Consider the following 18279-nt stretch of genomic DNA (forward strand, 5'->3'; position numbering starts at 1 on the left):
ATCTTCACAATTGCAACAATCTCTGATTAGTCTCTCTACTTGCAAGTCCATTCTGGGCCACCAGTAATCTTTTCTTACAAGTTGTTTTGTTTTAGTCATACCTTGTTGTCCCTCATGTGCTAATTCTAGAATTTTCCCTATCACATTTGTGGGTGGAAACAATTTGTCTCCTCTGAAAATCATGTCTTTGTTTATTGATAATTTATCAAAAACATGTCCAACTGCATATGGCATGGTCCCTTTTCTAATTTCACTACTTTTCGTGCCACGTTCCAAACATTCCTTGACATTCTTGAGTACTTCATCCGCCATCATGGCTTCTACCCACTCACTCTGACACAATATTTATGTCAACACTTAAAACGTGGTCCTCTTCACTCTCATCAATATCACTTTCAACGATATTGGTTAAACGGGATAGACAATCAGTTGTCTTATTCCTGACTCAAAGTACATACTCTATTTCCCAATTATTATCTTGCTTACTAGCAACACCTATGTATTCTGGATGACACATTATCTAAACCTTTTGTCATAATTTCCTTCAGTGGTTTATGATCTGATTTCAAATCTCATATCCCACAAAAACTGCTGAAACTTATCAATCGCCCAATTTATTGCTAGGAGTTCCTTCTCTATTGTGGAATAATTGTGATCAGCCTCTCTTAAAGCTCTAGATGCAAAAGCGATGGGTAAATCTTTACCCCCCATCTATCTGAGATAAAACTGCCCCGAGACCATGATATCTTGCTTCCGCTGTGAGAATGCTTTTCTTATCGGGGTCAAAACCTTTCAAAGAGGGCGCATTAGTTAATGCTATCTTTATCTCCTCAAATTAATGTTCTCATTTATCATCCGACTGAAACCTAACACCCTTCACAAGTTTCCTCGTGTGAAATGTCTTATCAGCTAAGTCAGGAATAAACTTGGAGTAGTATTTCGCCATACCTAGGAAGGAAATTAACTTTTCTTTACTATCAACACTGATGCATTTCAAAATGGTGTTCATCAATTCTTTCTTTGGTCAAATACCTCATTCAGATATCTCATGCCCCAAGTACTGTATTGTGGACTTATTGAATCTATATTTTTCCTTACTGAGTGTTAGACCAGCTTCTTTAAAAGTGTCTAAAATGATGTTCTTCCTGAGTCTTCCCATATACCAAAACATCGTCTTGGAAACACAAAACTTCCTCCATGTGGTGAAATAACTGGTACATTATGCACTGAAATACAGCTACTGCTGACACCAGACCGAAAGGAATGCGTTTGCATTGAAACAAACCTTCAGGAGTAATAAAAGCTGTTAAATTCCTAGAGAGAGGATGCAATACAATTTGATGGTATGCAGGCTTTAAATCTAAAGTGCTCATCACTCTTGCACCTTCAATTGTGCACAGCATTTCTGTTATGTTGGGCAAAGGTTGGATGTCTGGTATAATACATTTGTTTGCACACCTCAATCTATACACAACCTAAGCTTTCCATTGTGTTTGTGTACAATAACTAACGGAGAAACCCACTTGGAGGATTCCACTCTTTCTATCACACCTTGTGCCACCATACTTTCCAGTTCCTCCTTTACTCTAGCTCTGATGGCTAAAGGAATTGGTCTTACTTTTTATACAATAGGAACAGCATTGGTTTTCATGCAAATTTTGTGCCTAAACTTTTTAGATTGCCCAATTCTTCTCGAAATACAGTGTGTTGGTCAAACAGTTCCAGAGCTTTGTCATTGTCTACAGCATAAACTGCTTCTTCAGCATTGGGATATAGTTTTATTTTAAGTCTTTTTTGGTGAGATCAACTGAGTAAAGGATATGTACCTATGCTAGAAACATAAATCTTTCCTTTTGCTGATCTGTCCTTAAAACGCATGGTAGACCAAAACCAACCTTCTAAATCAATGCGTTTTCCACCATAATCTACTGGTCTCACATCTACTTTATTTAATACAATATGTTCTTTCATATTTGCTTCAAACAAGAATCTGGGCAGTAGAGTATACTTGGCTCTGAGTCGATTACCATGTCCATTCTTACATTACCGATTTCTATCGCTGACATGGTTTTCTCAACATCGGCATCTTCATCTTCCACATTGTTTACTTCACCATCGATGACAAAGGTACACTCTGCCAACTCTTCACACAATTCATCCACGTAATCAATGTTCTCTGCTTTTGTCTTAGAACAGTTGGTAAAGTGGCCTCTTTTTATTGCATCTCTTGCAAAGTGCTCTAATCCCAGGACATTTGTCACTGCTGGCTAAATGATGTAAGCTGTTGCAACGAAAACATCTTCTTCTCTAATTTTCATCATTCTCCTTAAACTTAGCTACCTTCCTCTTTGTGGTGTTTTCTCTCTTAAATCCTTGTCTCCTCCTAGTCGAATTTTTCTCTTTTCTTTCTAGGTCGTCTGTCACTTCTTCATTTTTTGCTTCAGTTTCAGTCCTTTTTTCCAACTCTTTTACACATTTATTGGTATGTTCAACTTCTTTAGCAACTTTGAGTACTTCATCAATAGGAGGATTGTTTTTTTACCATAATGCTTCTGAACTGGTCATGTAATCTCTCATGCTGCCGAAATCACACGGGGCAGCTAAACCTCTCAAAGCAGTGATGTATTGCACCACTGTCTCTCCGATCTCCTGTTTTCTTTTGCCTAAGTGATATCTCTCATGTATGATGCTGACAGATTTGTCATAGTGTTTGTCCATCATTTTGATGCATTTTTCCATACTCTGTAAGATTCACAGATTCTTCATAAGTAAGGGGAGGGAGATTCTCAAATTGTTCTTGACCATTGTTACCTAGGCAGTGCATAAGTAAACATTTCTTTTGCTCACCTGCAAAATTCAAACCATGAGCAGCGAACAGTGATCAAAGCGTCTTTGGCAACATTTCCAGTGTTTCGGGGACTTACCCCTCGCATCTAAAAGTAGTTGGGTGGCGGTATACCCTGCATGGCTGCTGATGTGAAAACAAATAAAAAGAACTGTGTTCGTTGAGTTGGAGTTTTTATTTCTTCTTGTCCCATCTGAAGTAGGTATGTTTCTAGTGGTATTGGCAATATGATGAGGGTGGTCAAAAGAAATGTTTGCTATTTAGTTTTCTTATTTGATGATGCACACTCCTTCCTGTTTCTTGATTAATAATGAATGCCTCTTGCTGTAAATCTTGGTTGTTCCTTTAAGGAATACAGTGTCCAAAGTCCTGTGCTGTGGTGCAATGGTAGAGCGTAATTATTCTCTTAGGACATCACTGTACATATTAATAATTACTGATTGATCCAGTATAGATGCACTTAGAAGTTGCTAGGAAAAGAAGTTAGAAGTATGCAATTAGTCCGCTTGTCTTGCGCATGCATATCCTTTTGATAATAACTTTTTGTTCTCACAAATAATAACTTGATACTAAATTGCTTTTTCACCTCAGTTTGTTACATATTTTGTTGAATTACCTTCATTCAACTAGAATTGTTTGTTTGCTGTAATTGAATTAGCTGCATTCAATAATGGCTTCTCTGTAGATACTTGTAGTACTTCGAGTCAAATTGCCTACATTCAGCCTAAGTTTGCTGATTTCGTGTTAACTGTGCCCTTTTCATGTTGCCTGTGCCCCGAGACGTGTTTCCCTGTCTATCTTGCGACGGTTTCTCAGGCGTTATAGTTTGTACTTGAGTAGCGCTATAATTTGAAAATGGTATTTGACTTGTTTTGATAATGTTAAGATTTCTGAAAAAATAAAAACGAAACCATGAAAAAAGGCACAGTTAACACAAAATCAGCAACCTTAGGCTGAATGTGGGCAATTTGACGCAAAGTACTAAAAGTATCTACAGATAAGCCATTATTGAATGCAGCTAATTCAATTACAGCAAACAAACCATTCTAGTTGAATGAATGCTAATTCAACAAAACAAGCAATTGAGTATCAAGTTATTATTTCTGAGAACCAAAAGTTATTGTCAAAATGATATGCATGCGCAAGACAAGCGGACTCTACTTCATATTTCCAGAATCCTGGTCAGTCTCAGGAAAGAGTCTGCAACTCGCAGCACGCACCGAGGTCAAATAAATTTAAAAAATACCAACCAAGGAGAAGCGCAATAAGCTTCTCAGTCTGAAACTCTCATAGCAGGAAAAGAAGTTACACCCTGCTTCCATGGAGCGTTCAAAAGCTGCTTCTCATAGACCTCTGTAATGTACTGTTAAGTTGAGGCGGTTTCCAAGGAAACCAAAATGGCGGCACGTAATGGGACGCTGCAGGGTGCTTTGCTTTAACACATTGCCACTGCAATGGAGACTGTTGCTCCGGTGGCTCTCGCGCTGGCTCCAAGGGCTAGTCGTGCAGGGGTGCCTTTCAAGCTGCTTTCAGGGGCTTCCACAGGATCTGGCGCGCGTGCAGGACCAGCACTAGCCCAAACGCTTGTAATGCCTCCTCGCCAAAAAAGGGAAATTCTGCGCGGTCTGGCACTCACCCCAAAAGGCAACAGGACCTCTTCTCTCGCTCCGCTTAGCTCCCAAATTGCTCTGGCTTAAAATCAAGGTCGCTGGTGCCTTTACGCTTGCGTCCAGCTTCAGAAAGCATTCTCTTGAGGGCCTATGGCGAGGGAATGAGGAAGCTTCGGAACCAAATGCTTCCTTCCGCTGCTCCACTGCATCTGCTAGCTGCTGTCACTGTTAGGGTCTTTGATGAACAGCTACTCGGTGGGGCACCGTTCAAAGTCCTTGTTGCCACTGAAAGCATGGTCGATGCAATGAAGTTAAGTTGTATGTAAGGTTTCTTCATCTGCCCCACCGGCTCATCAGGCATTACCTTCAGCTGCCTTTACTATTCTGCATCATTGTATTCCATGTTCTACATTCCACACTTACCTCATCATGGAATGTGACGTGTAGAATATGAAATACTACAGTACCTGAACTGGTGACATGACACAATATAACTGATCCGTTCCTTTGAGGCCACAAGGTTTAACATTAAATGCATCCACACGAGCGAGACCGCATCCTCGTAACCTCTAACCTGATCTAAGATTATGACCTAAACTCCAAATGTTTCATAAAACACAATAATGCGACCTAGGGGTTAATTGCAGTATAAACCTAACCCCAAGTATTCTCTAAACTCAAAACTCTGACCTAAAAAACTTGTTAGAAAGAATACCAAGCTAGGCCCAAACATTTACTAGAAGTATGGGAAGGAAACCTGTTGAATCTAGGAGCATAGACCAAAAATGGGGTCACAAACATAAAAACACAAAAAGGTTACATGTCTGTTGCCTAACCGGAAACATGGAAACCAATTTTATGGTGGTGCCAGTGGCACGGATGTCCTCGACAGAGTGGCCTACACTGGAGCTGTGCATGGGTGTTACAAATAAAGTGAAAACAGTTCCTTACGTCCCATTCCCTTTCCTCCATACTGCATGGGTATCCCTCCTAGGGACAGGAGACGGAGCCTTTTTCACCAGAAAAAATATTCTTTCCCTTTTAAATTTAGAGGTGCGAGGGGTGTAGCCCTGGGAGCATGCGCTTCCTCTGACTCTGCCACTCCTCAGTCCTCTTTTTCACATCGACGGGAACAGACCTCTTTCACCAGCGCTCCTGGGTTTGGCTTCGGCCTAGTAATTCCACGCACTCTTCCCCAGATTCTGTCTTTGTCTTCTAATCTTTAAACAGGTACTCAGTCCTCTGGCGCCTTGCTCCTCCCCGGCGCATGTCGACGTCCCTGGGCTTCTGCAGGTGTCCAGTCTTTTTTGGGGCTCTTCCCCACGTCTGACCCCCACGCTCTGTGCCTCTGCTCAGACCATGGCTGGGACGGCTGTAATGCATGCAACGCGCAGCGTGCTTACACTGCGAGCTCTGAAGAACAGGTTGGCAAGGTGGAGAGAGCTGTTCGAGAAGTCGCCTCTAGAGGACTTGAACTTCATCAAGCACAAGTCAAGGCCAAAGGCAGGGCTGCTCTTTTCCATCACACCCCGCAAGGGCGATTCCTTTACTAGGAAACGTCCGAGTGGGAGGGACTGTTCAGGTTCTCACACCAGCGCAGGTACCAAGGCTCATTCAGCTACTGGCCACAAGGCCTTGGGGTCGCTAGATCCTCCCGCTGACAGCACTGAGGGACGGCACAGTTCTTTTACCGGGGGTCCACCCGAGGGGCTACACCCTAATACTGGACAAATGTCTGAGGGGGTGCCTGTATGCAGCGCTACTGGCGCTTCAGTTGAGGGCTCTACGCCTACCAGGTCTGATCCTGAGGTGCAGGGTAGGCCTCAAAATCTACTGCCAAGAGTCCAGGAGGAGGCCGGTCCCAGCGAGCCAGTCACCACGACGCAGGCACGTGGCATGCAGCTTGACAAGATGGCCGCTGCGCATTACAGACATGTCGGACACCTACCCCTTGTGGGTAGCAGGTAGGAGATCGATTGTCCAGGTGGGACTGGTCTCAACCAGGTACGTGGCCTACAGCTTATCCTTCTACATCGCAAGGCAGCTACCTCCTGCAACCAGCTAGGCAGAGTACGCACAGGCCTCAGCAGCCAACCGCGACTGTCATTATCACCTGCCACCCCACCAGCCTGTGAGGAAAGGTTTTTTGAGAAGTTCCTCACGTTGATGAGGTCCCCTCAGATGAGCTGCATCATTCGGGATGTTATCGGGGACATGCTTTCAGCAGTGCCGCCGCCAGCACCCATAGTCATTCCGCCTATGGCTCTGGTGCCTCTGGCTCCTGTGCAGCCCCAGCTGCCTACGCTGGCTCCTTCGATTCCGGCTCCCCTGCCTCCTACAGCTCAGATCATTCCACAGCAGCCTCTGGCTCCGGTCAGCACACCTCAGCCAATGGCTCCCAGTACTGCTCCACCGGCGCCAGACCAGTCGGACACCCTGGTTGACACCAATGAGGATGACCCTGACACACCCTCATCAGCTGAGGCCTTCCACGATCGACTTGCAGGTTTGGCTGAATACTTGGGGCTTCTACAACCTGAGGTTTATCAAACAGAGGCGGGGGTCCTGGCCGAAGTCCTCACTCTACCCCCCCTGCAACTCGGAACAGGGATTCCGATGCAGAAGGACATTGTCGCCTTGGTCAAAAAGGCATGGCTGAAACCCTGTTCAGCGCAGCCCAACAACAGGCACCTCGATGCCAAGTATAGGCAGTTGGAGGGGATGCACTCTTATTGTCGGCACACCCTCTACCACACGTCAGTGATTGCAGCGGCTTCCATATACTCAAAGCCCCACTCTTCATCGGCCACCTTGTCCTCGGCTCTGCTAGGCAAGGAGGAGAAGATCTTGGAGGTTTATGGAAAGAAGGTCTACTCCAGCGCCTCGCTACACCTTCGTCAATCTAATGCAGATGCCATGCTCGCAGCCGTTAAGCAGAGGCTTTGGCGGGAAATAGCAGACTTCCTTCCGGAACTTACGGTGCACAGTCGGGCACGCTTCAAGGCAGGGCTGGCTGAAGCGAAGATGGTGGCTCAGGACATCATAGAATCCACAGTCTCGCATATCGACACCTCAGGCCGTGCCATTTGCATTGCCACGGACATGAGGAGGACGGCCTGGCTCCGGGCTACCAAGTTCAACCCGGACATCCAGGAATGCATATTGGACCTTCCATTTGAGGGTAGCAACCTCTTTTCATTCCTCCACAGATGAGGAACTGGATAAGAAGAAAAACAGTTCACAAATTGCGAAATCGTTATCCATCCTTACAAAGTCCACGCCCAAGACTTTGTCAAACGCACCAGCGTTCCGACAAGGGTCGGGCCTTTGGCGTGTTCTGGGGCTTCCAAGAACGGTCCAGGCAACCGGACCGCTCTCTGTGCCAACACTGCCGCAAACAGCACAAGGCAGGGAATAAGGGCTTCTTTCAGTCCCCCGCCTCAGCGGGAAAGAAGGAATGACTCTCCTCCGGGTCCACGTGTCTCTGGTGGGAGGCAGGCTTGCTCTCCACGCACGCTATTGGTGTGGACCCCTGGATCCTGTCAGTAGTTTCGACGGGCTACAGCCTACCGGTCCCTTCCTCTTCTCTCTCCTACCCTCCGCTCCCACAGATTGGGACAACAACTGTTTGCGGAAATTCGATTACTCGTAGAGAGCTAGGCAGTGGAAGAAGTCCCAGCATCCCAGCGAGGCATGGGCTTCTACTCCTGGATCTTCACCATACACAAGAACCACCAGGCTGTCCTGAGAGTTGTGTTGTACCTTTGCACCCTGAACCTTACCTCCCGCTTCAAAAGTGCAAGATGGTTACCCCAGCACTTATTGCAGAGACACTGTGCAGGGGAGAATGGATGTGCTCCCTGGATCTGGAGGATGCTTACCTACACGTCCCAAATTGGCAGCCCCATCGGTCCTTCCTGAGGTTCAGGATCATGGGCTTCCATTTCCAATACAAGGTTCTACCCTTTGGCCTCAACTTGGGTATTGGTCGTTTTGACCATTAGGTCTAAAAATGCTACCACCAAAGGTTCGAACACCAAAAGTTCGACCCTTTGGTTGTAGCATTGTAAAAAAAACGGGGACTGTGGGTGTGTCCCCTGCATCGCCCTGCTCACTATACTTTTTAGTATAGTGAGCGGGGGTTGCCGGGTACACCCCCACAGCCTTCCGTTAAAAAAGAAAAGAAAAGGACCCTGCAGTGCCGGTTCCCGATCACGGAAGTGAAAGGCAACTGGCGCTGCAGGGACCCGGCGTGAAGATGGTAAGTGGGGTTTGTTTATGTTGGGGGTGTGGGTGGGGGTGTGTTGGCTGTGTGGGTGGGGGATGTGTTATGGGTGTGTTGTGTGAGGGTGTGAGTATGTGTTCGCATGAGAAGGGTGTAAACATTTGGTAGTTCGCACCTTTCTCATGCGAAATTTCCAGATCACTTAGAACCTCAACTTGGCCCCAAGGGCCTTTACCAGGCTTATGAATGCAGTGGCAGCCCTTCTCTGGGCCCAAGGTCACCACGTCTATCCATACCAAGACGACTGGCTCGTCAGGGCGAGATCCCCGGAGGCGGTCGATCACTCCTCCGCCCTCATGAACACACTTCACGCTTGGGATGCTCCATCAATCCCAAGAAGTCTCAGCTGGAACTGACGCAGAGTCTAACTTTCCTGGGCCTCATCTGGGATATGAGGTCCGAGAGTCTTTCCATCGGAGGAAAAGATTGCAGCCATCAAGAAGGCCACAAGTCACTTTCTCAGCAGAGGGGCTGACCTCGGCTTATTGGTACCAACACATACTGGGTATTATGGCAGCATGTCTTCTGGCAGTAATCTACACAATGAGATAACAGCTGCACTTCGCAGCCTTATGGAAACAGGAGCAATGCTCGGAGGCGGAACTCGTCAGCATTCATCCCATCCTACACCGGACATAGTCTGGTGGAGCACGGACTGCAATCTGAGGATAGGCAGGCCCTTCCGACAACCAGCACTGCAGGTTACCATTACCATGGATTCGTCCTTGGAGGGCTGGGGAGCTACCCTGGACAACCACAGCGTCCATAGAGTTTGGTCCCTTCAGGAACAGGAGGGCCATATCAGTTGGCTGGAACTGAAGACCATCTCATTCAACAGACAACTCCACCAGCATGTACTACCTCAACAAGCAGGTTGGCATCAGGTCCCCTCCGCTATGCACCATGGCGTTCAGTATCTGTGAATGGGGCCTGGCGAACGACATTGACCTGACAGCGATCCATCTTCTGGGTGAGTCGAACCTGGAGGCGGACAGGCTCAGCAGGCTGGGGGTGGACAATTACCAATGGCAATTGAACCATCGGGTCCTTCAGGTGATCTTCAACAGATGGGGTCATCCACAGGTGGACCTCTTCGCCACATGGTTCAACAGGAAGTGCCCTCAGTTTGCATCCTGGCAGGGACAGGGTCTAGACTCTGAGCAATGCATTGCAGATACAGTGGAATGGCATGAGCGCCTATGCCTTCCCGCCCACGCCACTTGTACACATGGTGATCTGCAAGATAAGAGAGTCACAGCACCTCTGCATCATTATGATAGTTCCGTGGTGGCCGGCGAAGTCATGGTTCTCGGAGCTACTCAGTCTGTCAGACCAGCCTCTGATGACCCTTCCGCAGGGCCCAGCTCATATCATGTCACAGCAGGGGTGCACGGTAATCCACCCCGCCCCGCAGAAGTTGGCTCTCGCAGTGTGGTTCCTGAGCAGGTCACGCTGAAGCATCTGCACCTCTCGCAGGCTAACCTAGGCATTCAGGGGGCTAGGAGCGACGCTACTAGAGGCCAGTACAAAAGCAAGTGGACTAGGTTTTGCCACTGGGCAGTCTAAGAAGGTCGATCTTCTCACTTGCGCTCTGGACAACGTGCTTTCTTTCTCAGCACACCTTGCACACTTGGGGGTGCAGATACACCTGCCGCACTTATCTGGCGGCCATCTGAGCCTACCGGAACTCTGAGGAGGAGGTTTTCTCGTCTGCCAATCCGGTGGTTAGACGACATCGGACGGGACTCACTAGGCACTACCCGCCCATTAAGAAGCTCCACCCTGTGTGGGACCGCAATAGTATGCTGGGTGCCTTGGCGCAGAAAACTTTTTGAGCCAATGGCGTCCGCTGACATCAAGCTGGTCACCATGAAGTCAACCCGGTTGGTGGATCCTATGTCGGCATGTCGTGTCAGCGAGATTCAATCACTGGTGGCTTCTGAGCCATACACTACCTTTCAAAGGGACAAGGTTGTCCTCGGAACGCGCCCTGCGCTCCTACCTAAGGTAGCCTTGGCGTTCCACCTAAATGAGGAGATAGTGCTCCCGACTTTATTTGCAGACCCCAAGGACGATGCTCAGAGGGTCCTGCACTGCTGAGATGACAGTCGAGCGTTATCTAGACAGAACCAAGAGCTTCCGCGAGTTGGAGGCTCTATTTATCACCTTCGGAGCATCAAGGCCAGGTTATCAGGCTTCCAAGTCTCCATAGCAAGATGGATGATCGCAGCCATTAAGGAGACCTATGAGGGGCAGCACAAGTCACTTCAGGTAACATGCGTGCCCACGCTATCAGAGCCAAGGCCACGGCGGTCGCATTCCAGAGACATGTCCCATGGCATGTCATCAGCAGGGCGGCCACGTGGGCTACTCCCTCACCTTTTTGCAAGCACTACTGTTTGGATGCCGGCTCCAGGTAGGACTCAGCATTTGGGCAGGCAGTACTAAGGAACTTGTTTTCTTAAAGAGGGTCACCTCTCCACCCTACGGCTACATTCAGTTGTAATCGCCCATACAGTATGGAGTAAAGGGGACGGGACGCAACAGTGATTATAAGTTACTCACCGTAGTGACTAGCGTACTCTTAGTTCAGTCCCCTTTCCTCCATACGTCCTACCATCCTCCCCCCTAATAAAACCAGTGTCATTAGGCAATGGTAATATTGTCGACGCGTCAATGGGGACTGAGTGGCTCCGATGGGCGGAGGCGGGAGAGCATGCTCCCAAGGCTGCACCCCTGCGCGCCTCTAAATTTAATGGGGAAGAAGATTTTATTCTGGTGAAAAAGGTTCTGTCTCCCATCCCTAGGAGGAACGCCCATGCAGTATGGAGGAAAGGGCACTATGGACTAAGAGTAAGTTAGTCACTACGGTGAGTATTATAATTTAATGGCATTGTCTCGCCCAAAGTTTCCATCAGTTGCTGCATTGTTGAATGTCTTGCTGAAAAATATGATTATCCGTCCCATAAGGAATCGTGTTTGTTGAGAAGGTCCGTCCAAGTATGTTCAAGACTGGCTTCGACACAGAGGCGCCACCCTCCTGGTGAGGCACGGCTTTGGTTTCCCTGACGCTGAGTGTTGACTTAGCATGCATCAGTGGTGAATGAGGAGGTGGACAAGAGGCCACAGCATTCCGTGATATCATCATTTGACTTGTGATGCTGAGCAGGGTGCAGCCCCCAGCTACTCCCATGCCGACATCCTTGTGGTCCCATGCAGCGACTGGATTCACAGTACGAGGCCTCTCGGTGCAGCAAACCCCCTATGTGAGCGGGCTCCAATCCACTTGCCTATGCTGATATACGATGTCTGCCTACACCATGCCACCACGAGTCCTTTGGCTTCCCCATGCTAACAGCCCACCAAGAACAGCTGCTTGGTGAGCCCTTGAGCTGGGACGAACTGTACATGCAGCGGAAACCTAGCATAATGCCTGTACTGCCCAAGATGTGCACTTTTTCTTAATCCGTTAGCTTGTTCCCGCTTCCCAACACAGATGGATGGAGGGCAATGTTATGGAGTTTTATATAAATTACGGTCTGTGACAGAACTTGGAAAAGCCCACCTTAGGTGACTGGGTTATATCCCTTAGGTTTAGCCTGAGCTACCCAAAGGTTTGGTAGCAATGGCTGAGCAGCCAGGCTTGGTCTAGAAGGGAGAAGGGCTGTAGTGAGGCACACAGTACTTAAAGCGTACAATTGGTTCAAGGAAACACTGACACACTAGCAGTTATATAAAACATTCATTTATTTGATATACACTAAGGCTTGAGAAATAAGTCATGTATTCACATAGTAATATCATAGTAGAATTAAAAGTTAGCACACTTTAAATCAATATAAACCAACACAAAGGTGAGAGAAGCTACTGGAGCAAATAACCACATTTTAGATAAACTCTTGCAACTTCAGTTAACCCCTGCTTAACCAATCTTTAAAAATTCCAACCCTATACTAGGTGAATCTGATCAAAGGGGGCTCTTGGGTCCAGTGACCAAGTGCTGAGTAGGTAAACTACAGACAGAGTTGAGTCTAAGAAGGTTTTCTTCAGGTTTGCAGGTAAGTACCAGTGTGGCAGTTTAGAACCCAATGGGTTGTTCACCCCAATGGGACTCAGGGTGCCCTGGAGGGGTGTGCAAGTAATGGCTTAACTGCAGCCCTTCAAGAACAACGGAGTGAGACCAAGGTACGTACTTATGCTTAGGACAGTACCTTTTCAATGAAGAACTTGATGTAACAGGACCGTTCCCAAGGTGAGGCGACAGTTGTCCCTGATTTGAGTTTCTTGGCCTGGGCGGCTAAAGAAGGAACTTTGGAGGTAACAGACGTATGCACTCAAGCAGTGGGACGCCCAGCAGTGGATCTTTGTGGCACTAGTGCATTGAAACCCCTTCACAGGCTTCGGGTCAGTGACGGTTGTCGTCCGGTAGACTTTGCTTCGGTTCTCGGTGCACCACTCAGCTAAGGGGAATTCTAGGAGTTAAAGAGCCCAGAATGATGCCCAGATGGATGCCCACAAGGTTTCAGCCAAAACCACGCTTCACATGAGGTTGCACCGCAAAATGGCACAGGTCCCAGCGTATTGGGAGTTTTCAGCCAGGGAGGGTCGCAGCTCGTTGTGGGATGGTGCAAAATGCAGGTGGTCTTGAGACTGGTTAGGCCTATCAGGACAAGGGCAGTAAGAAGTATTTCAGAGATCTTTCCTCTCGCTTGGAATTACGGCGGCTGGTCTGCAGCGGTCACTCAACGGCTATGGCGGTCGCTTGGAAGTTGCTGGGATGCCCTTCTAGGAATTTCTCTTCGGATCTTCAGTCCTGTGGACTCTGAGGTTCAGCTCCAGCACCCTCACCTTTTATGCAAGAAACTGGCTGAGCCCACCAATCAACAGACAAGCCTTTCATGCAAATCTAGGGGGTGACTAAAGGGGACAGCCAGCCTCCCAGTTCAAACTGGTTCCGGGCAGGCTCATTGTAGGACAAAGATCAGGGGAGTTTGGGTCACCTACCCCACTTCCTGTCCTTTCAGGCACTCAGAGAGCCTTGGTGGGCTTTCCAAGGGAAGCCTGCGAAAGACAAAAGGCCCATCAAGCCCTCCCTCACTAAAGCAAGTAGAAGAAGCCTCATGTAAGAACAAGTCAACATGAATAGGGCTTAGAAAAGTACAGCCTCCATTTTAGGAAAATGGTGACCCTAGTGTCCCTTGTTGCAGCTGCGATGGCAGCCTGCGACAAAAGTCCACAAATGTCGAGCAAAAAGGTACACTGCCACCAGCCTGTCAGATGATTTTGTAACACTAACTAAAAGTTACTGGAACAGCAAGGAAAGTGAGACCATGTTTCCCCTCAGCACTCCACATAAGGTGGGGTGTGCTAATCTCACTGAATAAAATACAGGAGGGACAAAAGGTTGCCCCCCCTTCCCTGGTAACATGTTAACGTAGGTAAAATAAAACCCAAAGCTCAAGAAGCTTACAGCAACACTGCACAGAAAGTCCTGCATGCTCCAATAATAAAACGTAGATAACTGAAAACATGGAGGAAAGCATAACTCATTAAAGAGTACCAAAAAGAGGTAAGAAAAGGTTCCCAAGTACAGAGTAAAAGAGTGAGTGTGGAAAAATATAAAAACCAAGACTTCAGCAAAAAGTGCTGGGGGACTCGCAAAGTGGGGAGAATTACACTCAAAAAGGAAATTCTACCTAACAACAGTCACTGGGAAGCTTCAGATTGGCGCATCGTATGTTGTCAAACGAGTCCTAGAGTCTTAACACATCGCAAAATGAGGATTGTAATGCTGGAGCTGGCATCTGCTGACTGTCCTATGAACTTGTTTGGGCCGAAGGGTTCCCATGTCTTGAGTGGTTGTCGGGCAGTGGCAGTGTTTAGTATGCCATCCTAGTTCAGCAGATTAAGAGGATGGGTAACACCTTGGGGGCAGTAGGTACTCCATCTTTGGCTGCTCCCCCCACAACAACACTAGTTACCTGTTTATGTCCTTGTAGTTCTTGTGGGTCCTTGTCCAGTCATTGCCAAATTTAGCAGCCAAGAGAGGATAGGAAGGAGTCCAGGCACAGATCAGTGGTGGGCCACTTGTTTAGAAAGTCCAGGTAAGATTTGTTATGCATATACACTGTATATTCAGGGTTCCAGATACGTGTATCCTACATGCAGGAGACACCAGCCACCGGCCATTCTTATTCACTCCAGATCAGACCCCCCAACCGACACATTCAGGACATTCACACTCAAGCACTCCACATTCTCCAGTGCGATCAGTCACAAACTTGCATCAACATTCATGGATGACCTGCAGTACCAACATTCAGAAAGCCACTACACACTACAAGTCCTGTACGCTTGTCCTATAAGGCTGCAAAGTGTTTTCTAGTGGTAGTCATACATTATCAGATTAAAGCAGGAACAGAGATACAAAACTTACATTTTCAATGCATACTGTGAAGGCATCAGGAAGTAGAGACAGACAACTGAAGAAAGTTCGGGTTGCAAACTTTTTTTAAAATCTCAGAGGTTGGTCTAATGCCTATCTTGCCCTATACTAAGGTGGGATTTCACTACCCAACTAAAACTAAGGATAGTCTGTGTCAGGAAGTCCAAAGTAAATGTCTGTTTGTGTCGAAAACCTATACTTGCCCTCACATATATTTGTTCAAAGTTTGTATGGATGTCAGCATCAAATGAAAAAGTGTTCAAACAAAAGTTCAGAGCATCTTGCAGCTCTTGGTCGTAAAGGGGTTCACCCTTCCCAAGGATTCCAAATAGTTCACTCTTAAGTACAAGAGGTTCCCTACCTCAAGCTTTCAAGTCTCTCACTGTTTTCACAAGAACACAATTCCTCAGGCCTTTTGGCCCTTTCATCAATATCATAAAGTTCAACTCTTGAAGTTCACAACGGGCAAGTTCCTCTGGATATTCAACCATAAACGTATAGTGGCTTCTTTTTAGTGGGGTGTTGTCGGTCTAGGCGCAGTTGAGAGACCACACAGTCCGCCCATTATAAGTCACGCAACCAACACACCTGATTGGCTTCTTTTCCACGGTTTCACCGCCACTGCTTCAGCTCAACTGTGGTATATTCTTGCAGTCCTTTTCAACACTTGTTTTGCCACCATTCACTTTCTGGATTATCACACTTTCTCCTAATGTTGCCACAATTTTAACTTGCAATTTGAACAGTTGCTGATGTCCTTATGGCTCTTGCCAATGCTTGTTTTTCCTCTGCTTGTACAATTCACAGTTCTTAACGTTAATTAATAACACTTGATTTCTTTAGTTTCCATGATTCACAGTTCCTTTGTATCAGGTAACGCTTTTCCGCTGCTTTCCACTCATGTGGCATTCACTCATTATTACTTTCCTTTGGTTCCGTATTCAAAAGTTCAGTTCATGCACATCAAAACAAAGTAACAGCAAATTCCCAGTGTACTCTCCTGCTGGGAATTTGCACCCTGCTCACAGGTTTCTTATTCAGTTCCAAGTTTACTGCTTTTCTGGCACTTCCGTGACTGTCTCAATTTCGATACTGTTCCGTATTCACAAACCGTTTTGTTTCTTAACTTTTACATTATCGTAGTCCTCCAACAACATCTATTTTTCACAACTTGGGACTGGCAATCACATTGCCTCTGCTGTCGCTCGCTCACTCGCAAGCGCTCCAAGCTCTCTTCACAACGCTGATCTCAATTTCCTTACTTCCTCCATTAGCCTCACCTGAGCAGCCCATTTTTACCGCCCCCCTGGCTTCAGGTGTAGGCCATTGAACTTGTTTTCACAACGGTCTTGACACTCGCCATCCCTCTTCCTCGTCCCAGTACCAGAGTGATATTTATGTCTGTATTAATAATGGATACGTGTAAGTTACTAGGTGGCCTCTTCCTCGTCTCAGTGCCACAGTGGTATACATTAGGAGATGGTTTTCTAACACAATAGGGAAGGGATTGGAAATATCCCATAAAATCCTGGGGGACATTTGATTTGTGATGAAAGGGAAATGGGGGCTACCGCGTCTCACCCAACGGTTCCTCATCCTCCCTTGCATATCCACCCCCAGGGTCAGGATCCGAAAGCAACAGCCTTTCCCTGGCTACCTGGGGCGGGAGGATGTTTTGGGGAAAGATGTGAGGAAGCCCTCAGATTCCTCGCAATACAAAGGCTGATGGACTGTCCTTTTGCATTCAGGAGCACCATGTAATCCTGCAATGGATGTATTTAAATAAAGGCACCACGTCTAGTTCCAAGTAGGTTCCTGCTAATAATACCATGGTCTTATCCGTTTGCAGTGCTGCTGAGACATTATACATTTGCTGCTCTTCTCAAGGTACAACAGCCTGTGCAGAAAATGGGTGAAACCCATTGTCAATGCTAAGGGAGTAGTAACTGTATCAGTAGCATATCACTTAACCAAATATACTATAGATCTCATTAGCCACAGTTGCCTTCTTTTTATACACTGTGTGGAGCCCAAGAAGGAAAATAGTCAACTTGATTTGCAAGCCCATACCCGATTTAATCTCTTATTAAACTACTAAACATATTTGTAACATTACAATTCATACATGTAGAATCTGATGAGCTGGAAAACATGCCAACATGAATTGTAATGTTACAAATATGTTTAGTAGTTTAATAAGAGATTAATTCAAAAGACAGCATTATGGTTTAGAAAAAGGTGTATCCTATAACTAGAGAACAGCAGTACACTATATATGTACACAACATCAAAATGTCTCTATCTTTCAACTCAGACAAAAATATATTCAAAAGAAAGTAATATGGCATGGTTATGGCAGTAATTAGGTACTTTTGTTTTTTTTGTATAATCTGTTGTGAGCAGCTTTTCACCCAATGCAAGGGCTCTCGCAGCAGCCATTGTGATGTCACAATGTAACTGTAATAAGAGTAGTTGTGCTATTCTTATTAAAGCTATAGACCTGTAATAAGAATATTAGATGCATAGTATATAGATATTGCATGCTTTTCCTTTTAATTTAATGTTGAATGTCTATGTATATATTGCAACTTTTGGAAACATTCGAATAAACGTATGCCATTTTCCCTTAGATACAAACATCCTGGTGGAAAGTGACACTGATGAAGAGGGAGCCCCTCGGATCAGCCTGGCAGAGATGATAGAGGATCTGCATATCTCCCTGGATGCCACCGGTGGAGAAGGAGCAGAGATGTTAACCGAATGAGCGCTAACAAGTGTGATCATGTGTGACATGCAACAAAAAGACCTTGAAATAATTATTCTGGATAACCACCTTTGCAGTCTTAATTTGTTAATGGATGATTAAACAACATTGCCAAACTTTAAGTTATAATTTGTATTTCATTTCCTATAACACATTAAATCTGCTCTGCAGCATGAGCTGCTTTCTTGATATCCTTAATGTACCGTACAACTGTATCATTAAGTTAATCGTAAAGCCATTTTTAAATGTGTGTAAAGCTTGCCTTCTGATTTTTATTCTCCAGTTAGAACTTATTTTTCAGTTGAAGAATGTGGTTTGCAAAATCAAACA

At 46.3% G+C, this 18279-nt stretch overlaps 1 protein-coding gene across 2 annotated transcripts in view; it reads left to right on the forward strand.

The window, feature by feature from the left end:
- NMD3 (NMD3 ribosome export adaptor) overlaps positions 1 to 18071 on the forward strand; it is a 379934-nt gene extending 361863 nt beyond the window's left edge. For both annotated transcript variants that reach the window (XM_069618472.1, XM_069618471.1), the window contains one exon: positions 17816 to 18071. In XM_069618472.1, the coding sequence (XP_069474573.1) occupies positions 17816 to 17949 (134 nt within the window). In that variant the 3' untranslated portion in view covers positions 17950 to 18071. The remainder of the gene's footprint in view (positions 1 to 17815) is intronic.
- The last annotated feature ends 208 nt before the right edge of the window (positions 18072 to 18279 follow it).

The sequence above is a fragment of the Ambystoma mexicanum genome, chromosome 10 (genome assembly GCF_040938575.1).
Source record: "Ambystoma mexicanum isolate Mex_15411 chromosome 10, UKY_AmexF1_1, whole genome shotgun sequence".
Classification (NCBI taxonomy): Eukaryota; Metazoa; Chordata; class Amphibia; order Caudata; family Ambystomatidae; genus Ambystoma; species Ambystoma mexicanum.